This window comes from Cavia porcellus, unplaced genomic scaffold (genome assembly GCF_034190915.1).
Source record: "Cavia porcellus strain 051 isolate PalLab524CR breed Dunkin Hartley unplaced genomic scaffold, mCavPor4.1 scaffold_15, whole genome shotgun sequence".
Classification (NCBI taxonomy): domain Eukaryota; kingdom Metazoa; phylum Chordata; class Mammalia; order Rodentia; family Caviidae; genus Cavia; species Cavia porcellus.
This window is the reverse complement of record NW_026947498.1, coordinates 7,019,298-7,041,579: the sequence shown is the minus strand read 5'-3', so window position 1 is coordinate 7,041,579 and position 22,282 is coordinate 7,019,298. Positions and strand designations below refer to the sequence as shown.

Genomic DNA, 22,282 nt, shown 5'->3' with positions numbered 1-22,282 from the left:
GGTTCACCTGTATGCTTATTGTTCATGTAGTTTACAGTTGTCTTGGGGGATTCTTTTGTGCACACATCACAATGTGTTTCTTGTTTTTCCTCAAGCCCCTTTTCCCCTCCCCCATCGTTCCTCTTCCAGGTTCCCTGTCCCACTTTTGATTCTTGTTGAAACTGTTTGTCTTAGCTCATGTAGTGGCACATGTTTACATTAATTGGGGTTTAGCGCTTACATTTTAATGAGGTCATAAAATTTTAGAATTCTTAAAAGAGCTGTCATAACTATAAACTAGATATATTAAAAGAGGTTCAGTGTATTAGTAGTTAAGTTTATCTTCCTCTCAGTGATGTTTCGCATTCATAGTGTTCAAAAAAACATTTTATTCTATTACTTTTTTTTTTTTTTTTTTTTTTTGGTCTTTTTCCTTTTTATCGGTACCGGGAATCAAACTCATGACTGCCCGTTTGCAAGGCAGGCGCTTATGCCGCTGAGCTAAATCCCCAGCCCCTCTATTACCACTTTTAATTGTTCACCTAAAAAACTGTTCGTAGGGGGCTGGGGATTTAGCTCAGTGGCATAAGCGCCTGCCTGGCAAGCACAACTTCGTGAGTTTGATTCCGGTACCAAGAAAAAAAAAGAATTATTTTAAAATTGTCAGACTTACAGATGTTATCAAAATAGTATGAAGAATTTCTGAATGTGCCAGTTTTGGTCTTACACAGCTAATTCACAGATTCTCACTGATAATGTACTGCCATCTCATCGGTGGGCTCTGTGCAGATAGGTCTGTCAGTCCACTGCTGTCCTTGTGCTTGCTGTATTTGATGGCCATGTATTAGTTTCCTTTAGTCGGTGTGTCATCCAGTCTTCCACTGGCTTTTAGGGTCTTGACACTTACACTGGGCAGTTATTTTGTACAATTTCCTTTGGTTAGTTTGGGTTTCTCTGATGTTTCCTTTTAATTAAATCTAGGTTATGCTTTTTAAAAATTAAGTTTACTGTGTATTTAGGTGTACATAATGATCACGTGTATCTCGGGGAATGTGTACCTGTGCATGACCCATCCTGACCCCCCCCCCACTCCCCTACCCTCCCTGCAACCCCTCTTCTCCTCCTCATTTACAAAAACTTTTAAAAAGCTTGCCATGTTTTCTCTCCCCCTTCCTTCCTTTCCCATCTCCCCTTCCTAGTTCCCCATTACATTTGAACATTTTCACAATCTTTGGCATACATTTTGGTCCTTATTTACACTTTTGGTTTCTCAAAACCAGAGAAACAGGACTTACATCCAATTTATTGTAGTTGAGAGTATGGTCTCAAGGTGCATCTATTTAGCCAGAAATGATAGAGAAGTACTCTACTGCATGAAAACCACGTCTTCTTTATCTGTTCATTGGTTGATGGGCATTTGGGTTGTTTCCAAGATTTAGCTATTACAAACTGTGCCACTGTTAAACATGGATGTGCATATGTCACTGTTGTGTGATGCTTTGAACTCTTGGATTAGTAAGAGAGGATGGATAGCTGGGTCGAGTGGTACCTCTAGTTTTAGTTTTTTGAGGATTCTCCACACTGATTTCCACAGTGATTGTACCAGTCTACACTCCCACCAACAGTGGAGAAGGTTCCTCTTTCCCCGTAGTCCTTTCTGCATTTGTTATTAGTTGATTTCTTAATAATAGCTCTTGTTTCTGGAGATAGAATCTCAGTGTTGTTTTGATTTGTATCTTGAATGGCCAGTGATGTCTGAGAAGTGTGTGTTCATTTCAGATGCCCAGTTTTGGATTCAAATTTGGATTCAACTTCAAATTTGGGAGGTCTGACTTTTGTTTTCTTTATAAATTCTAGATATCAGTCTTTTGACTGAGGACAGCTGGCAAAATTACTTTCCCACACTATGGGTTGTCTTTTCACTGTGTTGGTGATTTTTCTTGCTGTACAGAAGCTTTTTAATAAGATGAGAGTGCAGTTGTTGATCCCTTGAAGTATTTCCTGTGCATTCAGGGTTTTGTTCAAGTCTTTTGTGACACCAGTGTCTCTTGAGAGTTCTCTTCCAGCAGCTTAGTGTTTCTATTTTAATATTAGATCTTTGCTCTATTTTGATTTTAGTTTAGTGCATGTAGAAGATAGGGGTCTAGTTTTTGTGTTGGGCATGTGGAAAGTCAGTTTTACCAGCACCATTTATTAAAGAGGCTATCTTTCTTCCAGTGAAGATGTTTGGCACCTTTGTGAAAGTGAAGTGGCTGAGTATGCTTGCAATTGTTTCTGTCTTTTAATCCATCCCATTGATCCTTGGGTCTGTTTTTGTCAGTACCATGTTGTTTTTATCACAGTAGCTTTTAGTATAATTTTAGGTTACAAGATTGTGATGCTCCCTGGCTTACTGTTGTTGCCCAGAATTGCTTTTGTTATTCTAGGTTTCTTCTGGTTCCAAATGAATTTTAGGATTGTTTTCTCTTAGTTCTGTGCAATATGCTGTTGGGGTTTTTGATCAGGATTGTATTACATCTGTATAGCAATTTTGAAAGTTTGGCCATTTTCACTGTATTGGTTCTTTGTTTCCAGGATCAAGGGATATCTTGCCATTTTCTGGTATCTTCTTCAGTTTCTTTTTTCAGAGTTTTGTAGTTTTTAACATAGAGATCTTTTACTTCCTTCATTAGATTGATTCCTGGGCACTTCTTTTTTTTTTTTTTTTTTTGATGTTGTTGTGGAAAGTGTTGTTTTCCTGGTTTCTCTCTCAGTGAGTTAGTTTGTGTCAGGAAGGCTTTGATTGTTCGGAGGTGACTTTGTATCCAGCTGTGTTACTGACTTGAGTTATTAAATCTAGAAGTCTTTTGGTGGAGTTTTGGGATCTTCTATGTAGAGTAGCATGTCATTTCCAACTAATGATAATATAACTTCTTCCCTTCTTGTCTTTGTTTCTCTTATTTCTTTCTCTTGTCTAATTGCTTGCGTTTTTAATGAGATCAGAGAGGTGTTGTATGTTCAGGTGATCATTTCAGGAAATCCATGTTTTCAGTCATGACTTGTTACTGAGTATTTAATAATTTGGTTTCAGTAGCGTTAAACTGAGTGTTTAATAATTTGGTTTCAGTAGCGTTAAACTAAGCACATTTTCCTTGGTAATTATTGACTCAGGTATATTTTTATATGTTGCAAGTAACGGTCTCCATCCTTCTTCTACCCACTAATTTTAGCTTACATTGATGACTCTTGTTTGAAGTAGTCATTATTATTATTTTTTTCTTTTGCCAAATAGTGATTTTATTTTCATCATTTCTTGTATGTGCATTAATTGGCATCCTATTGTAAAATGTAGTGTTTTCTTCTTTTCCATTTAGTTAGGTATTCAAATTCTTATAAAATGATAAACTTTACATACTCAGTTGCTATCATTATTTATTTTGTAGGTATATTATCACAGATAATGACTATTGAACTCCTTCCTGTTGGCACCTATGCCATTTTGACATTCTTCCATTTTTTAAAAATATTTATGTTCAGATACACGGATGGTGCTGTTGTTAGAGGTCCCCTCACCCTCCCCTCAGCCCAGCCATGGCTGTCTCAGCTTCTTGGGGATGAGTGTGCTGCCAAGGGGTGAAGCACAAGCTGTTTGGTGTCTCGGGTTTATGTGTGGGAACAGAACTATTGGGATCAGGAAGTGATGCTCTAGGTAACCATGTGAGCAACTTACTTCCAAGCTGTTTTCCAGAGCAGCTGCACCATTTTTCATTCTCAAACAACAAATGTGTGTGTGGATTTGGTTTTCTATATCTTGAGCAGCGTTTGTTTTATCTTCTGGGTGTGTACCTTCCCAGAATGTGTGTCTTGTGTCTCAATTTGCATTTCGTGATGACCAATGGGACTGAAAACTTCTCATTTGCTTATGATAATTTGTGTATCTTTGGAGAGATACTTATTCATTACTGTTTTTTGGGGGGGTACTGGGGGTCAAACTTATGATCTCACGCTTGCCAGGCAGGTGCTTATTACTTACTTTTAATTGAGATTATACTTTACGGGCCAGGGATGTAGTTTAGTGGTACTGTGCCTTCCTGGCAAGCATGAGGCAATGAGTTCGATCCCTGACACCAAAAGAGAAAGACAGACAAACAGAAAAAACCTAAAGGCATGCAGTAACAGGTATCCAAACGTAACTAATGAAAAGATAATACTAGCCAAACTATAAAGAATTCTATACATACAGCCAATATTTAAAAGGAACAGGTGAGGGGCTGGGGATTTAGCTCAGTGGCATAAGTACCTGCCTTGCAAGCAGGCGATCTCCAGTACTGGTAATAAAAGAACAGGTGAAACTATGATATCCATAAAGTTTAAATTCTTTTTTTCTGGTACCAGGGGTGGAACTCATGACCTTGCACTTGCCAGTCAGGCACTTATACCACTGAGCTAAATCCTTGGCCCCTTATTAATATTTTTGTCTAATTTGTTTTTATTACCACTCACCAGAATTTTTACTTCATTGTTTTTCATCTGTGGAAGCTGAATTTGGGTGTTTTTTCATATGCCTTCACTTTTTTTTGATAATGGAGTTACTAAATTGCTCAGGCTGGCCTCAGAGTTGGTCCTGCCCCCACACCCGAGAAGCTTAGGTTAGGGGTGTGTGCCACAGCAAGTGACTATGTGCCCCGTTTAAGGGTCATGGCTCATGGGCTCTGATTCTTGCAGTTGTGTCTCCTGGCCCCTGCCACCTGTCACATTTGAAGGCTGACTGGTGTTGAACATGGCAGTCAATGGGGAAGTCTACAGCCCTGTCCTTCCCAGCATCCTTATCCACCCTGACGCAGGGCTCAATGTGTTAACTCAGGTGACCCCGCTGGCCTGCCTGACTTGCTGTTCTTGCACCATGGCCGGGGTGTTCTCTCAGGGAGGCTGGTGCAAGTGTAGGGCTTACCTCACTTGTTTCTATTTACTATGGGGTTCATTTACATGAAGATCTTTTTTTTTTTTTTTTTAAATAATTCTGTGTGTGCGTTGAGTGCGCATGTGCGTGTATGTGTTTTCCTGCCTAGTAAATAGACTTCCTGTCACTTTATCCGGTTGAAAAAAATCCTGCTGTGTGCTAGGCATTGTCCTGAATAACCCGTGACGCAGAAACTTTACTATCCCTGTTTAGCAGGGGCTAGATTGAGACGGGTGAAAAACTTGCCTGATGCCCTAGGTTTTAGGTGCCACTGATACAGTACGACTTAAGATTCTGGCTTTAATAAATAGTGTTTTTTAAGCACTTCATTACATTGTCTGCTTTTTGTGCGTGGAGGGGTCAGTGGTTCTGAGTTTTAAATCCTGGGCTTGGCACATAGTAGCCAGCACTCCTACTAGGTAGGTATATTCCCAACTCTTCTTATTTTGAGACAGTCTTCCTAAATACAGTGGCCTTTTGTGAATCCTCCTTCCCCTGCCTCTGCCTCGGGAGCAGGTGAGATTACAGGTGTGCACCACCATTCCTGGCTTGCTTTCTTTTGATTAGATAAATATTAAAGGCATTACTGTGAAAATAGAAAAATTACAACTCTAGAGTAATGGTATTTATTTTCTTCTGAATTTAATTTATATTCCTGCAAGGAAAAAAATATTGAAGTAAGTTTTCTTTGCAGGAACATAAATTATAAGTTTATTAGAATCATATATCATCCATACTTTAAAACATTTCCATCCATAATTGATAGTAAGACTACTTAATATGAGCCAAAATACACTTTTCTTCCTGCATAAGGAAAGACTACTTAATATGTATCTCTAATCAACCAAATCAAAGCTTGTAGAGTCTTCACACATTTTAAAGCAAAAGATGCTATGGATAAAACATGTTTTAAGTTATGTATTTTAGATGTTAAGCTCCTATGGTATGCTGTCCATTTTTTATCTTAAAAGCTGTTACAGTTATACTCTCCTTAGTCCGTCTGTCCTCTCACAGGAGGAGTGCTCTGAATAAACCTAGAAACAACACCCAGGTGATGGCCTTCCATAGCTGTGTAGGAGAAATACTTAAAAGTAAAATATTTTGAGCTCCCAAATATTTTGTCATATTTTTTCCTAGGAGTTTTTAAAAAGTCCTTTAAATTAAGAGAATTAGTGTTTGTCATGTTTGGGTTATTTTTTCTTGATTTAAGTTTTTTTTTTTTTTTTTTTTTAAATACTGGGAATCAAACTCATGACCTCGTGCTTGCCAGACAGGTGCTGTGCCGCTGAGCTATATCGTTGGCCCCTTAAAAATTAATTTTTGACCATGTGTAGGTTTTAAAACTTGAATATCAGATTCAGTTCGTGTTTTCAGAGGTCTGTGGGTTGCTTACCTCTTTGAAGAAATGGACTTTAAACTGTGAAGATGGCATTGTAGCTTAAATTTTATTAGGAAACATAGATTGTCTATAATTTAAGCAATTTTGTAATCAGTAATTTTTTAAAAGTTGCAAAGTTAAACTGTTTCTTACTGTAGAGGTAACCTACTTTAGGAGCTTTGATAATTTAATTTCAATATAGTGTACACATTTGGTTGCTTAGTTTTATTTTTCCCTTTTTCTCTTTCTACTTTTTAAAAATGGGATTTGTAGTTGATCCCCCTGAAGAAGTTGGAGCAAGTATTTCTGTTACATCTGATGAGCTAGAGAAGTTGCTCTACAAACCACAAGATGGTGAGTGGGGCCAGAAATCGAGAGATGAAGAATGTGAACGGATCATCAATGGCATAGATCAGCTGTTGAATCTTGGTAAGATTTTTTTAGGGTAAAATGTTTCATTTTCAGGTTTCTCAAGAAAAGGGAACCATTTCAAAATAGTAGCAGGATGAAGTTGTGTTCTCAGTGTAGTTCCCACTTGGTATTTGGTTTGTAGTGTCTTGTATAACTCTGTCTTTGAAATAGTAAAGAAGTTACACTCAGAGGTAATGGATTTACTAATGGTGTCTCTTGTCTCCTCCCTGACAGACATAGCAGCAGCCTTCTCAGGGCCCGTTGATTTGTGTACATATCCCAAGTACTGTACTGTGGTAGCCTATCCAACTGATCTTTATACCATTCGGATGCGGCTCGTTAATCGGTTTTACAGGTTGGTAGAAAACTACTTTGAAAAGAGATGAAAAACTCTTTGGTCATTCCAGCTGAGGTAAACAGATAGAGGTAGTGGTAGCAGGTGGTGGCTTATGAATTGTGGGGGCTGCTTAACATTACTTTTTGTTCATTTTCTTTAAGATGTGTTAGATGTCTTTGGATAAAATGCCATATGTTGGGCTTTAGGCTTTAGTTATGTGTTTTTCTTAAAAATTATGTTAAATAGCTAAATACTTGGTTTTTTTATTTGTATGTTAAAGTTCCTATTTACCTGCTTCATTTAAAAGTAAAGTTTAGTTAATAATTGGATTTTGATTTGTTTTCCCCTTTGGATTTTGATCTTTGATGAAAGATTATTTCCAAGGATCATTTACTTGTTATTGGTTTCTAGAAAGCGGGCAAGTGTCAGATTTCCTCTTCATACGAGCCGATAATTATTGATCCTGAAACACTACTTTGAGAAATTGCCGTTTTACAGAAGTCTTCTTGATTCTTGAATCTACAATTGCCATTATTTATCATTGTATGACTATGTGCTGGGCTGGCTGTTCCAATCAGAAACCACTTTGCCGATTTCAAGTGAAACTGACTCTTTAGAGGCGATGATATTAACATGGTTTCTTCATTCAGTTTGAGCAGCTTCAAAAGGTGTATGAGAGGCATTGAGAAAAAGGAGACTCCTTTGTTGGATTTCTGTGTGTGATTAGGTGGTCTGCTAAGGTTTGGTAGTTGAGTGTCCACTGTAATTCTATGACTGATCAAGTTGATACCAGTAGGTGTTCATTAAAACTGCACATCTGTGATTTAATTAATATCTATGGTGATTTAATAACAAGCTGGATTTTTTAAATGTTTCTTATTACATAGTGAGAGCTAGTGGCAAGTCTAATAATTATCAGTAACTCTAACAATGAACCTAAATATTTCTATCAAACTGTGAAACCGTAATATAATTAAAAAATATGATTTCCATTAGTGAGAGAGTCATTGGTACCATTATTCCCTTTTTTTGGTCATCTACATTCATAATGAAAGGAAATGGCAAATTTCAGTTAAAGACTAAGGACAATAATGGCAAGTTATTTCCCCACCCAAGATCACAGACCACCTTGGGTTTTTTTTGAAACTTAATTTTTTATCTCTAAGTTATAAATTGTCTACTTTATTTTGAAGGAGGCTGTCTGCATTAATTTGGGAAGTCCGATATATAGAACATAATGCCAGAACATTTAATGAACCTGAAAGTGTAATCGCCAGATCAGCTAAGAAGATAACCGACCAGCTTCTGAAGTTCATTAAGTAAGTGATCAGATATGTTGTGCCAAAGTGACTTTGCATGGTGGACTCACCTAACCACCTAGTTTTTATTTTTTACTCTTAAAGAGTTACACTCATTTAATATTTTACTATACATGACCTTTCTTTGGTACTTATTATAATTTTAGTAAAATTATGAGAAATTGAACAGTTCATTATTGTATATTTTAAAACTTTTTAAGTAATTCTGCACAGTCTCTTCTTTGTAACATTTTAGATAACTATAACACACTTAAAATTTGTTTAAAAAATTGACCTTGGTACAGTTAATTCACCACAATGTAGAATTTGCTTGGATTTCACTAGTTTACAGTTAATTGACCACAATGTAGAACTTGTTTGGATTTCACTAGTTTTCAGACCAGTATACTTTCTGTGTTTCAGGGTCTAATCTAGGACCCCCCTTGCATTTATGGATTTGTTTCCTTAGCTTCTTTAGTCTGTTCCTCAGTCTTTTCTTTCACAACCGCATTGATGTTGTTTGCTTCTTTTGTAAAGTACTCAAGTTGGGTGTTTGGGTGTTTTCCCATGGTATGGTGAGCTCTGTGTAGATGTTTCGTAGATAGGAATATTCTATGTATTATTGTACATTGGGAATGTACTTGGAAATAGTAGGATGAAAGCAGAAGTGAACCTGGAGGCCCACATTCTAGCCCAGCATATTTTAGAGAATGTCCTTGGGTGTTGGATAAGTGACTCAGTTGAACACCCTGTGACCTTGTAGCTTTCCATATAATACTTCCTTTTCACATAACTTTAAAAAATCTTTTGAAAGACTCCTAGTAGCCAAAAATTGGAGAATAACTTGATTTCCTGTCAACTTTTACTGGTTACTTGGTTCTAAGATTTGGCGACTCAGACCTAATTAACTGTACTCTGAAATCACTTACCCATGTTGTTGCTTCCATTCCCACACATTTATACTTCAGTGTGCTTAAGGTAGTATCAGTTTTAATTTCCGCTTCCTTTTTCCTTCTCTTTTGTTTCAAATCTTCATTTTCAAATCAGCTTTTTCATGACTTTTCTCTATAGTACTTACTGTATGAATGTTAATACTTAGGAAGTCTTCACTTGTTCAGCCAAGGGAGGCCCCCAAAATACTTGTGAACTCGCAGCTTCATTTTTGTAGTGCTTAACTTGGTGGCAAAACCTGTAGGGTTCTAAATTAGAATTTTTAGATGGTCAGTTATTTCCACAAAGAACTGGCTGAAAACCTGGTAGTCTTTTTTTTGAAATTAGATTTTTGTAGGTTAGGGTACTATTTAAATATTTTAGCATGTACCTTGAATCCTTGGCAACAGTAATATCTACATAGTATTTGTGTGAAAATTTACTTTTTAGGAATCAAGATTGCACAAATATTTCAGAACTATCTAACACATCTGAAAATGAAGAACAAAATGCTGAGGATCTGGTATGAAGTTTATCAGTTTTATAATAATTTTCTTAATTTCCAGTGGCAATTTAAAATGGTTAAGTTGAAAATACCGGTGTTTACTATATTCCAATGGAAATAAGGCATTTGATAAAAATGTATTTTCTTGAATTGTCCAGTGAGGTAATTTTAGCCAGTGGTTGATATCATTTGATATATGTCTGAGTAATTTCAGATGTGGAGTATTCTCTTTCTGTATTTTAGATAGTGAAAGGTATGTTGTAAAAAGTACCTTAGAAATATTGATGAGACCAATATCTCCTAAGTATTGAGTGTAATCATAAATAAAAGTGAAGAACTTGACTACACTCTCAAGTGTTCTTGATATCCTTTCTTGAGGATATTACTAATGTTTGTGTAAGCAAACAGCAAAGTGTTGTATGTTAAATTCACGTTATACAGAATTAAGCTGTGGGATGGAGTTGGAGGAAAGATGCTCTTTAAGGACAATACAATGTTGATTTCCATACAAACACTTACTATAGTTTGCTTATTTACTTGCTAATGTATATCAGAATAATAAAGTTCATACTAATAAGTGATTGAGGAAATCAGACAATGTATAGAATGCAAAATTCATGAATTATAGGAGTATATTTCTGGAGTTCTTCGACTAGAGATAAAAATGCGAATTTAAAGCTGCTTTGCTCATTTCATATTTAGGAAATACACAAAATAACCCTTTATAAAAGCAGAAGTTTTGAAGTGTGGAGTCAGTCCTGAGGGAATGTGAAAAAGGTTTACAAGGAATGGTTGATATTTTGAAGTCTGGGCACCATAGCTACTGTCTGATAATAGTCTGTATTTTGAGATTTTGCTATTAACAGGCTATTACCTGGTAAGACTAAATGTCTTTGATATGCTTTTTATTACAATTGTTATGTTCCCACTGAGAATCTTAACACGTAAAGTGCTCTGATTTTCTTCCTAGGATGACAGTGATGTTCCTAAAACATCCTCTGGAAGGAGGAGAGTAAGTTACTCTGCATGATTGACTGTTGCATTTGGTTTGTTCTTTGTTTAAAAATAATACCTTTATGATTTGAGGTTTTGTTTTGAGGAGTAATTGATACAGATAGCGAATATTTTATGAGAGAAATCACTAAGGCTGCATAACTAGGAAAAAACGTTTAGTGCAAGAGTTATAATTTGAGCTATATTCTTAGCATGAGATTGAGTGAGATGAGGAAAATTTTTTTAAACAGCAAATGCTACAGACCAAAACAAAGTGTGTAAATATGGTGTGATGAGGCATTGGCCTGGCTGAGGTGCAGGTTGGCTTTGGTGTGAGGTGGCTCCATCTGGCCATATTGGTAGCAGGTTGTGGTGGTGCTGGAGCCCAGGCATTTCATTCATCTTTAAAGCAGAGGTGCAGTTACATAGCCGAAATAGGACAGGATTTGAATGCTGTTAAGGAGGTGTTAAAGGAGATGGTTGGGAGTGTGGTGTGGGAATCTAGTTGAGAAGAGTGGTTGTTGGGGTGGAGAAGGGAAGTGTGAGCCTGGTTCTGGGGAAAATTAAGATTTAGTAAGTGCATGTTTTTTGAAAATAGGGATTTTTGGCAAGTTGAGATTGAAGGCTGAAGGGCAAGAGTGCGCAGGGATAAGTGTAGGAATCTGGGTAATTAAGCAGCCCCTGAGTTCTCACCGAGTAGGTTCATAAGAAAATTGCTAGAAATGTTAACTTCATTTTAAATTTCATCCAAATGATTCTTAAACTTAAGCATTTTTGTCAAATATTTTCTTTCATCGTGTTTTTTCCCAAATAACATGAAGAAGTTAGACCTAGCCTGCCAATGGTAGTACGTTTCTGTAATTCCAGCATTTGGGAGGCTTGGGTGGGAGGGTCAGGATTTCAAGGTTAACCTGAGCTGTACAGTGATGTTTGAGACTAGCTTGAGCTGTGTGTGCCGTGTCCCCCCCCCCCCCAAAAAAAAAAGTTAAACATGGAATAACCTCATCTGACTTTTCTGTAACTTCATTATTAAGTGAACTCTGAGGTGTTCAGCACCTGCATTTATTTGTTGTAGCAAATGTCTATTTAGCCTTTTGGACAGTTAAAAATGTGTTATTTCACAGTTCTCTGTGTAAGAAGTTTGATAGGGAGGGATGTCCCTGGTGTGGGCGAGGCTGGCAGCTCCCTGGGACCCGTTTTTTGCCTCATCTGACTCTAGAGGCTGCCTCCGTGCTTGGTGCTGAGTGTTTTCATGTCTGTAGCTGGCAGGGCCCCTTTCACTTCCCTCTTACCATGACTCTAACTGTCCATCCTGGAACTCAGGGCCTTCGTTACATCTCTGAAGTAAGTCTGTGGAAGCTGGTGTAGTCATAGGTAGTCATAGGTTCTGAGGGCGTGTTGCTGGTGTGGCCATTATTCTGCCTGTCACATTATTGAGTGGGAACCCCGGGGGAGAGATAGAGAAATAGCTTTTCATGGGACTGTGCGCTCTGGTTGGAATATGCTTTTATAGCTCATCTCGAGAGATTGTATCAAAAGTGTTTTAAATGGTTTGTTTTTAAATTTTATTTCTGGAGAAAGGTGTTGAGAGCAATATATGAATAACATGATTAGAATTTTTAAAAAGTGTGGGGTTTTCTAAGACAGTCTAACATAGCCATAGTTCTTGTGGTACATAGTATTTCAGTTACATTTTTATTGATCATACACCATAGTATGATTTTTTTTTCCCCTCTAATCTGAAAAAACTTTCAATATTATGGATACATTTGTAGGCCCATGGCTGGAAGAAAAAGAGCAGCAGAGCTGCCAGCTACCTGGAAAGCAAGTGGAAGAGGCAGTGTAAGGAGCTGGTGAATCTGATTTTCCAGTGCGAGGACTCCGAGCCCTTCAGACAGCCTGTGGATCTGGTGGAGTATCCAGTAAGTCTCCGCCATCTTGCTGTATGGAGACTGGGGTAGAAGCTTGTAAAAATTAAAACTCAAAGAATAGGAAGTCTAGGCTTTATGTTAGCATTTTTTCTCTAACCAATAAGTTAATACAGAAGTATACATTATTCATTGCTCATTTAAAGACTTAGACTTAGTTGGCCAATATTACATAATAATGGGGGAGGTCTCTACATGGCTGTGTATAGGCTTAACACTAGGAAAACTGAAAATTAGAATTTCACTCTGCAAACTGAAGAAGTAGAAGATCTAGAAACAAAACAAAAAGATAAAAGCACATATACTGTAGGAAGCTTGGGAACTGTAGATAAGTTCCCGCTGTCAGGAGACATTTACATTTTGATACTGTTTTTTTTTTTTCTTTTTACCGGTACCAGGGATCGATCTCATGACCACATGCTTGCAGGCGCTTATACCACTGAGCTAAATCCCCAGCGCCGATATCTTTTTTTATATTTTGTGTTTAAACCTCTTTTCAGACATTATTAATGAATCCTTATGATCCTTCTAATTTGTTTTCTCTTCCTCCTGTCATTTAAAATATTCTAAAGACTTTACTTACAGGTTTACACTTTTTTAAAGCAGTCATTTATGAACTAATTATTATCTTTAAAACCTAGGACTACCGAGATATTATAGATACACCGATGGATTTTGGAACAGTGAGGGAAACTCTGGAAGCAGGAAATTACGACAGCCCTTTGGAATTTTGCAAAGATATCCGGTTGATATTTAGCAATGCCAAAGCATATACACCAAACAAAAGGTCAAAGGTAATTTGTTAAAAATTGGTTTAAAAAATATATGATCATGTATTTTTGTGTTTGCTGGTGGAGGTTGGAGCATTGAAGATAAGAGCATGAAGTGAGACTGTTGTGAGGACTGGTGGCATTGCCTGCAGCTGCAGTTTGGGCCTTGCAGCAGTTGGTGTTTATCATCTCTTGAAATTTTCTAAGCAAGCACGGATTGATGGGATTGAAGATACCAGTAGAGGGGCTGGGGATTTAGCTCAGCGGCATAAGCGCCTGCCTTGCAAGTGTGTGGTCATGAGTTCGATCCCTGGTACCGATAAAAACGAAAAAGACCCCCCCAAAAAGAGGAAGATACCAGTAGAAAGTGAACAAATCTAATATACAGAATGAGAAGAGCTTGTTTTTCATACATATAAGCTTCTTAAAAATGTATTGGAAATAGCAAGAGAATATTAAAAATGACGAAAACACAAAGGTTCGGCCTGGTGGTGGGTGCCTGTAATCCTGGCTACTCAGAACACAGACATGGGAAAGAAAGCAAGTTTGGGGAGAGCGAGGGCAGTAACTGAACCCTATCAAGAAAGAAGACGAAAAAAAGAAAAAGATGCTGGAGATGTGGCTCAGTGCTTCCTGGGTTCAGTTCCCAGGAGCACAAAAGAAAAAAATGGATAAAGGAGAATCTGAAGTGCGGTTGGGCTGCTTATGTAACAGCTTGAATCTGAAGTGATTCGTGAGCTGCAGTGGTTTAAGAATGCAGGCAGCAGGGGCTGGGGATTTAGCTCAGCGGCATAAGCACCTGCCTTGCAAGCAGGCAGTCGTGAGTTCGATCCCTGGTACCGATAAAAAGGAAAAAGACAAAATAAAATAAAATAAAAAAAGCAGGCAGCACATTCCTCAGCTCTTGTTAAATGTCTTATGTTGGTTAGTCGTTCAGTTCCTTGTGAGCTGTAATGAGTATCCATGAGCATCATCTTCATAGCCAGTGTGATGAATAGTTACAAACAGTGTAAAGGAAGACTGAAGGCCAATGCGCCTGCTTGGCTACCCCAGCGTTTCCTCTGTCTATGTTAGCTGCGCTGCACCTTGCTGTCCTTGCGGGCCTCCTGCACTGCTTCCAGGCCCCTCTAGGCCCTATGTGAGAGGGCGCGCTGGCTGCGTTGATGCCCGCGTGGCTCACCAGGTCGGGTTAGCATTCGAACCTGACCTTCTCCCCCTTCATGATTTATGAGACAGGTTCTTTCCAGAACAAGAATAAATTCTCATTTTTATCTTCTATTTTAGGAAGTACGTATTTGGAATGCATAATTCATTCACTGAAAGTATATAGTTAACTGGTCTTTGGTGTATTAATCAAGTTGTCAAAATCATGGTTAGATGTCTGAGAAAATGTACCATTTTAACCATTTTAAGTTTACAATTCAGACATATTCATGAGTTACACTGGTTCCAAAGTGTATATTTGTCACCCCAAGCAGAAACTCTGTCACCATTAAATAATAGTTGAGCATTTCCCTCCTCTTCCCTCTTCCCCATTTCCCCTTGGTAACTTCTGGTCTACTTCCTGTTTGTGTGACTTTCCTAGACTAAATGTAGATGTCAGCTTCTAGGTCACACCATATTTGTCCTTTCATGCCCTGTGTATTTTACCTAACATGGTGTCTACATCATAGCATGTCTGAACTGCATTTCTTCTTATGGTCAAATAACTTTATCGGGTGGGAGAATGACCTTGACACATCTTACGTAGCCATTCTTCTCTTGATGGATTGTTTCTTTTTGACCATTATAAATAATGTCATAGTGGCTTTGGAAATACAAATATCTGAGTTCTTGCTCTCAGTCTCTTATGTATATATACCTAACAACACAGGGTAATTCTGTGACCTCTCAGGACCAATAAAGTGCTTTCCATAATGCCCACACCATTTTATATTCCCACTAGCAGTGGAAAACATTCTCATTTTCCCACGTGTTTGCTAACATTTGTTACTTCTTTTTAACTTTGGTATTTGAGTGAGGTTTTATCTTACCATGATACTGATATTTTTATGACATTTGTGTTAATAATTGTATGTGGGATTTGTTTTAATCAGGAATAAGACATGCAGATTTAGATAAGATTGTCATGAAGGAGCAAGCTTAACTGACTTAGAAGCAGGATGCTAGGCATACCATGCAGGATCCCGGAGGTAGGGTCAGAGTCGGGCTCAGTCAAGGGTAGAGGAGAGCAGCTGTTGGCATGCTGGCAGGACAGAGGAAGTAGTGTCAAAGTGACCAGTTTGAACAGTGTCGCAAAGCTTTGAGATGTGACGGATGGTCTCTCAGGTTTTGGTACCTGGATCTGAGATGCATTATGGCAGGGATAATGTTGACTATTGTGTGAGGGTTCGAAGAAGGAGATGGTTAGTGGTGTGGACTCTGGATTGACTTGGTTCGTATATCACAAGTGTATTTGCAGGGAATCATTTGCTATGTCTAGGTATTAATTAGTTTAGGGATGCAACTAGCATTGTGGTCTCACATGCCTGGAGCATTTGGAAGTATAGGAAATGAAGTCAGGTTATGGTGGCTCATACCTGAATTCCAACTGTTCAGGGGGCTGAGGCAAGAGGCTTGCAAGTTGAGGCAGCTTGGGCAAGTTAGTAAGACTATCTCACAGAAGAAGGGACAGGATATAGCTCAGTGATAGAGCACACTTGAGTTCAGATGCTAGTGCTGTGTGTGTGGGGTGCCAATACAACAACTGCGAAATGTCAGTATTCCAAGGGCGCTGCGCATCTCTCCTACTCCGTCTCAGCTAGCATACCGGCGTTAGCTGTGGGTTTCTGTAGGGCCCTCTGTCACATCGTGATGCTCGTCAGCGTTGGTGTTCTGTGTGCTTAGTGTTTTCAATTGAGTTGTATTACTGAATTTTCTGTGAAAACTTAAAAAACTGAAAATGGTGATAATGAGAGGTGTGAAGCTTAATTTATAAGAAATTATGTTGTTAAAGTTGGTGATATAAGCTAGTATTCAGGTTTGAGAGAACAATAATTTACAAAACATTGGAAGTAATTGTCAAAAGTATTTGAAAGATGAAATATAAACTTTGTATTTTCAGGGTGTGTGTGAAATTCATCTAGGGGGCATGATTGAAAAATATGGTGAATATTTGAATTTTAAGATTTATTACAGTGTGACATTGCTATTAATTTTCCTCAAAATATCCTCTTTCGTTTCAAACACAGTTGCCTCATCATTCTTGCCACCTTCTGAAGCAGCTCTTGGAAGTCTCTTTTTGTGTCGTTAAGTGTGATTCAAATTGTAGATAGAGATCGATACAAAAGCTTTTTTGTTCTCTTGACCCAGAGATTCCACCCTTTTGCTCCATAAATAGCACTCAAAATGAACCAACTTTGGAGCAAGCTTTGGAAGACTACATTTTTTGAGTTTGTACATGCAAGTGTGAAAACGAGGCAAAAACCCAACTGAGATCCATTAATGTATAGACATTAGTTCTGAGTTCTATATGCTAGAGAGCTGTTTGATTTGAAACTAGTTTCTTAACCACCTGACATACATAGTTGATACTTGTCCTTTTGATGGATTACATAAATAAGCTATTACCCACAGTCAGTGGTATATTGCAGATAATTTCAGTGATTATAATTTAAAAATACTTTAAAAGACACAATATAATTCAAGTTTTTTTTACATGTTTGCAGATTTATAGTATGACCTTGAGATTATCTGCTTTATTTGAAGAAAAAATGAAGAAAATTTCTTCTGATTTTAAAATTGGTCAAAAATTCAATGAAAAACTTCGACGAAGTCAGAGGTTCAAGCAAAGGCAAAATTGTAATGGTGTTGTTCAGCCCAATAAAAGGATGAGGTAAACTGGTTATGTCACTGATGCTTAGTGTTATGATACTTACTGACTTAATGTACCACAAGTTGAAACACTGTGTATTTAGAGAAGTCTAGTCATAGGTTTTTATAGCTGGAAGCATTTCTGTGAATAGAGAGCCATTACGCTTACTTGAAAAATTTGCTTTGTGAATTTTGAAGCATTTGATGAAAATTACAGATTTAAAAAATCTTATCAAGGATTAAACTATCATTTATTTGTCTTATGTAAGAGTTGGCTTTTTAATTTAGAGAGTAAAATTAGTGTATATGCCTTTGTGCAATTAATTTTTGTGTGTGTGTGTGCATTTAATTGTATAAGGGAAGAGGTTTTATTGCATATACCTTTTGCTTTGTGAGGATTAAATACATAGTAGAAGAAGGAAACAGAGGGCTTATTCCTCTTAGCAATAATCTTGTCTTTGACTACCTGCTTCAGTATCAAGTTTCAAGTAAAGTATTGCAGTGTGAAAACTGAGTTTTGAATTTGTCCCCCTGTGTACGTTGAATGTGCAGTGTACTGCTGATGATTTTTGTTTGTGGTTGGGGATTACACTGCGTCACAATTCAAAAGTCTATTTGATATTAATAATGCTGTTTTTATTCCAGTACAGTGATTTATTTATTTATTTAATCCCAGCTCATTTAGAAACTGCTGTAAGACAGTTACCTTGTATCCTTTCTCCTGGGTGCTATTGTTGCCATTGCAGCCACATCTTTGTGTGGTCTGTTTTAAAGCTTTAAGACTACAGAAGTCATTTATGCTGCTTTTCCATTTATGTAGTTAACATGCTCATTCCCCCCACTCCCACCCCTTGAGACAGGGTCTTGCTGTATAGTTCCGAATAGTCTTGAACTCACTATGTAGCCCAGGCTGGCCTCAAACTCACAGTGATCCTTCTGCCTCTGCCTCCCTGTGCTGGGATTACAGGCGTGCACCACTATGCCTGGCCAACATTCGCATTTATGTGTAAATTTGAGTTGCTCTGGGTTAACGTTTTTTTTTTTTCCCAGCCTGAAGGACTACTTTTCTTATTTCTTGTAATGTGAAAGGGTTATGTATCTACAATGTTTTTACTTATCTTCATCACTGAAGAATATTTTTCATACCTATGGAATTCTTAATTGGCATGTTACCTACCCAGTAGCACTTTGGATGAGCCATCTCATTGCTGAACTCATTATTTTTGAAGAGAAGTCAGGTATTAATCCTAACTAAGGTTCCTTCCTTGTACAATTTGAATTTTTCTTTACCTTTCAACTGACTGTGATATTTATATAGTTTCGATTTCTTTGAGTATATTCTACTTGGAATTACTTCAACTTTGTGGATGTATAATGTTTTTCATCATATTTGAAAGGTTTTTATCTGTTTTTCTAAAAAAATATTGCTTTCTACCTCTTTCTCCCTTGTTCTTTTGGGATTCCCATCTCACATAACACTAAAAATGGAATTCCAAAGGTGCCTAGGTGCCACTTTTCTGCATTATGTTTTCTTTTTTTTTTTTTAATTTTTTTTTTTTTTTGGTCTTTTTCATTTTTATCGGTACTGAGAATCGAACTCACGACCACCTGCTTGCAAGGCAGGTGCTTATGCCGCTGAGCTAAATCCCCAGCCCTCTGCATTATGTTTTCTTTCCATTGCTCATACTGGATAATCTTTGGTGATGTGTCTTCCAGTTCTCTGATTCATCTGCCAGCCCACATCCTGCTGCTGGACCTCAGATTCATCTCACTTACTGTCCATTTCAACTCTGAGGTGTTTCTTTGGATTGTTTTCATATTACCTGTCTCTTTATTAGTATATTCTGTATTTGATGAGTCATTGTTATAACCTTTTTAGTTCCTGTATATGTGTGTGAGATAATGGAGGTTGGATGCAGGGCATCTGTACTGAGCTATATTCCCCAACCTTTTTAATTTAATTTTTAATTTTGAGACAGGGTCTTGTTACATTGCTCAGGGTGGACTCCAACTTGAGCACCCCTCCATTCTAGTGCTGGGGTTGCGAGTGTGTGCCATTGTGCCTGGCTGACCTTTTTCTAAAGCACATTATCTGCCCTCCTTTGAATTATTGATAGTTTAAAATTTGATGCCACAAGCCTGAAATTTCTTTATCACTGTGGAAACAATCAGTGTTTTAAAGAGTTGTGATTGCCTTTAAGTATTGTAGTAAAGGAAAACAAGATGATCTGAATATGAATATTACCAGACTTGTTTCTTAAGTTTTCACTCTCCTCCGTAACTCATGACCAGGGGCAAATCTTGGAGATAGGTGCTGAGATATAAGCAGTTTGGTCTAGCAAAACAAAATTAGCTTGTTTTGATGTTTCCTAACTTTCTTACCATTTAGGTTTTGTTGGTTTCTGATTTTTTTTTTTTTAAGGAATATATAAGACGTTAGAGTGCAAGTTGTATCATACTTAGGCTTGAATTCATAGTATAAGTTAATGCCAATTATCACATATATATTGGTACTTTTTTACATTTATCCAAAAGATAAGTGTTCTCATATTCAGTATGTAGCTGTTATGTTCATTACTCCAAATTTGAATAAGAGTGTCAAATGGAAATGTTAACAATCTGTGCTAGAATAAGATGTTAATAGTGTGACTAGTTAGTATCTTGACGACAAGATAACTCTCAACTTAGGTAATAATGAATATTTTTTGATCTAGGTATTCTCTGAATTAGTTTTCTCTCTGTTCTACTAAATATTTTTCCTTTGTTCATGTCTTTGACCAGAAATATCAAGCAGAAACGGTTAAAATCTCAGCCAGAAGTTATCTCTGAGTTGGTAGGTTCTCCTACCCAGTCTACCTCAAGTAGGGCAGCTCACTCTGCAGGACACAAGACAAGTGCTGGTGACTCTTCAGGGGCTACATCTGGGGACTCTTCAGATTCAGCGGGATCGCTGGAGAGGAGGAGAAGAAACCGACCTGTCACTGTGCTGAATGACTCTCTGCTATCTGGTGAGAGGCAGAACTAAATTACTCGGCTGTTGAGCACGAGACTCTGTAACGTTGTCCTGCTGTCGGGTTACATAGAAAAACATCCTGAAGAAATCCTTGACACTCAAGGAGAGACAGAAATAAGAAACGGGATAGTTTGAAGATACTTGATAAGAACCATCTTATGCACATGGTGTGACAGCATTTTATGCACATTTTGAATCTTCCAAATTTTAAACAGTGCAGTAGATTCACTATGCTTCTGGTGCAGAATTTGACTTTTTGGTATCTTTTTAAATTAATGTATACCTAAGTTCAAAGCTGGTGGCCTAGTAAATTCTAAACTGTTTATACCATGCCATTGGGTAGCGTAATTGTACCGAAGGTGAGCCTTGATTAGTATTGCATAAGTAAGGCTGTGGAGGTTATGTTCTTCTGTCTTGGATTGAGAGATTTTGATGTCTTATGGTAGTTTATTATTTTTGAATGTAATGAATGCTTTTCGCATGTCTTGTTCCCAATTGTCATTAAGTAGTACTGACAGTGCATGTGGGGATGGAAGTGAGCTGTGATAAAGTACTCTGTAAGAAGTCTAGCTGCTGCTGCCATCTGGGCATTGTACAGTGTCCTACGGGTTTCATTGAGCGGTACAGTCACTGAAAATGACTAGGAAAAAAATGTTGCTTCTTAAGCAGGAGCATTTAGATTAAGCATTGATAGCAAAAAAGATGCCTTTTGTGCATATGAAAAGACTGTGATTTGGGAAATGAGAGAAGGAGTTAGGATGAAGCAGGTGGAATGCATTCACAATTTAGAGAGTGCCATCCTTACAGAAGAGTTTGCTTGTTACAGCAACTCTTCTGTTGTGGGAGTGGCCGCAAGATGAGTTCTCGGGCAGAGTTAGCAGTTTGGTGAGAGGTGGGGCAGGGGGCAGGTGCGAGGTGATGGGGTTGAGTGGAAGCAGGGCAAGTGGGAGGGAAGGCAGCAGTTTCAGAGGAAGAAGCGCCACTTGGTGCCTGAAGTTTTGTGCCTCTCTGGCGCAGAGCTGGCTTAGGTATGGTCAGAATTTTGTTTTCTAGCAGTGCTTCCTCTATTTTGATGAAACTTTTTTTTATCAAATGTAAGAGACTGGTCTGTGTCAGTCCCAGGTCCCTACCCCTGTTCCCACCTATAGGGAACTGGCCCATTCCAGTCTTTCCCCACCCACCTGCCCCTAGTGGGGATCCAATACTGCTAGTTTGTCCCCTGACCTGGGGTCTGTGAAGATGAAAGACCCAGTCAAAGAGTCAAGTTAGCAGGTGGCAAAGGGGCCCTATGCATTTGGCTCATCCTGCTTTACTCACTCAGACACAGGTGTGCACAGTCAGAGTGACACACAAGACGCACCTGCCTTTGTTACGCTTTAGGACAGGCCCAGGGAACAGCCCAGCCTCCGCTGAGGGGGGATTTTTGGCTGAGAACCTGCAACATGCCACTGTCCTGGCATATTGCCTATCTCCTTTGGGCTCAGTCAGGCCTCAATTCTCTGGTCTCCCACAACCAAAATAGATGATAAGCATTTAAGAAGTGTCTAGATTTAAGAAAACAAAAGACAGGAAATTTGTAGTTCTTATCTTGTGTTCTCACTGGTGCATGCACTTAGGAAATGGGATAGTGGAGAAAATCACTTGTTTAAATTATTTCTTCACATGCCCCACTCTGTGCGTGTGTCCGGGTCCGTCTGCCTGTCTGTCTGTGCAGGGAACCTAGAAATGAACATTCCTGAGCTGAGTGCATATGTGGTGTGTCTATACTGTCAGGGACAGCTAGAAAGAGGCCAGCGCTACCGTGCGACCAGAAAGGATTCACAATGAGTGTGTCTTTTCTCTCTGAAATACCTCTTTGAGATCATAGAAGGAATATGTGACTGGGGCCACGTAGATTTTGAAGTGGAAGTTGGTTTATAATTTTCTGAAGTATTTTCTAAATGTATTCC

The 22,282-nt window shown here is 38.2% G+C and overlaps 1 protein-coding gene across 3 annotated transcripts in view; it reads left to right on the top strand.

Annotated features, from left to right (window-relative positions):
* Positions 1–22,282, top strand: part of Brwd1 (bromodomain and WD repeat domain containing 1) — a 146,558-nt gene that overhangs the window by 109,389 nt on the left and 14,887 nt on the right. For 2 of the 3 annotated variants that reach the window (XM_063224524.1, XM_063224523.1), the window contains exons 30-38: positions 6,570–6,725; positions 6,942–7,062; positions 8,238–8,363; positions 9,723–9,795; positions 10,748–10,789; positions 12,546–12,692; positions 13,340–13,492; positions 17,176–17,342; positions 20,102–20,328. In XM_063224524.1, the coding sequence (XP_063080594.1) occupies positions 6,570–6,725; positions 6,942–7,062; positions 8,238–8,363; positions 9,723–9,795; positions 10,748–10,789; positions 12,546–12,692; positions 13,340–13,492; positions 17,176–17,342; positions 20,102–20,328 (1,212 nt within the window). The remainder of the gene's footprint in view (positions 1–6,569; positions 6,726–6,941; positions 7,063–8,237; positions 8,364–9,722; positions 9,796–10,747; positions 10,790–12,545; positions 12,693–13,339; positions 13,493–17,175; positions 17,343–20,101; positions 20,329–22,282) is intronic. The other variant, XM_063224525.1, reaches the window with a different exon arrangement.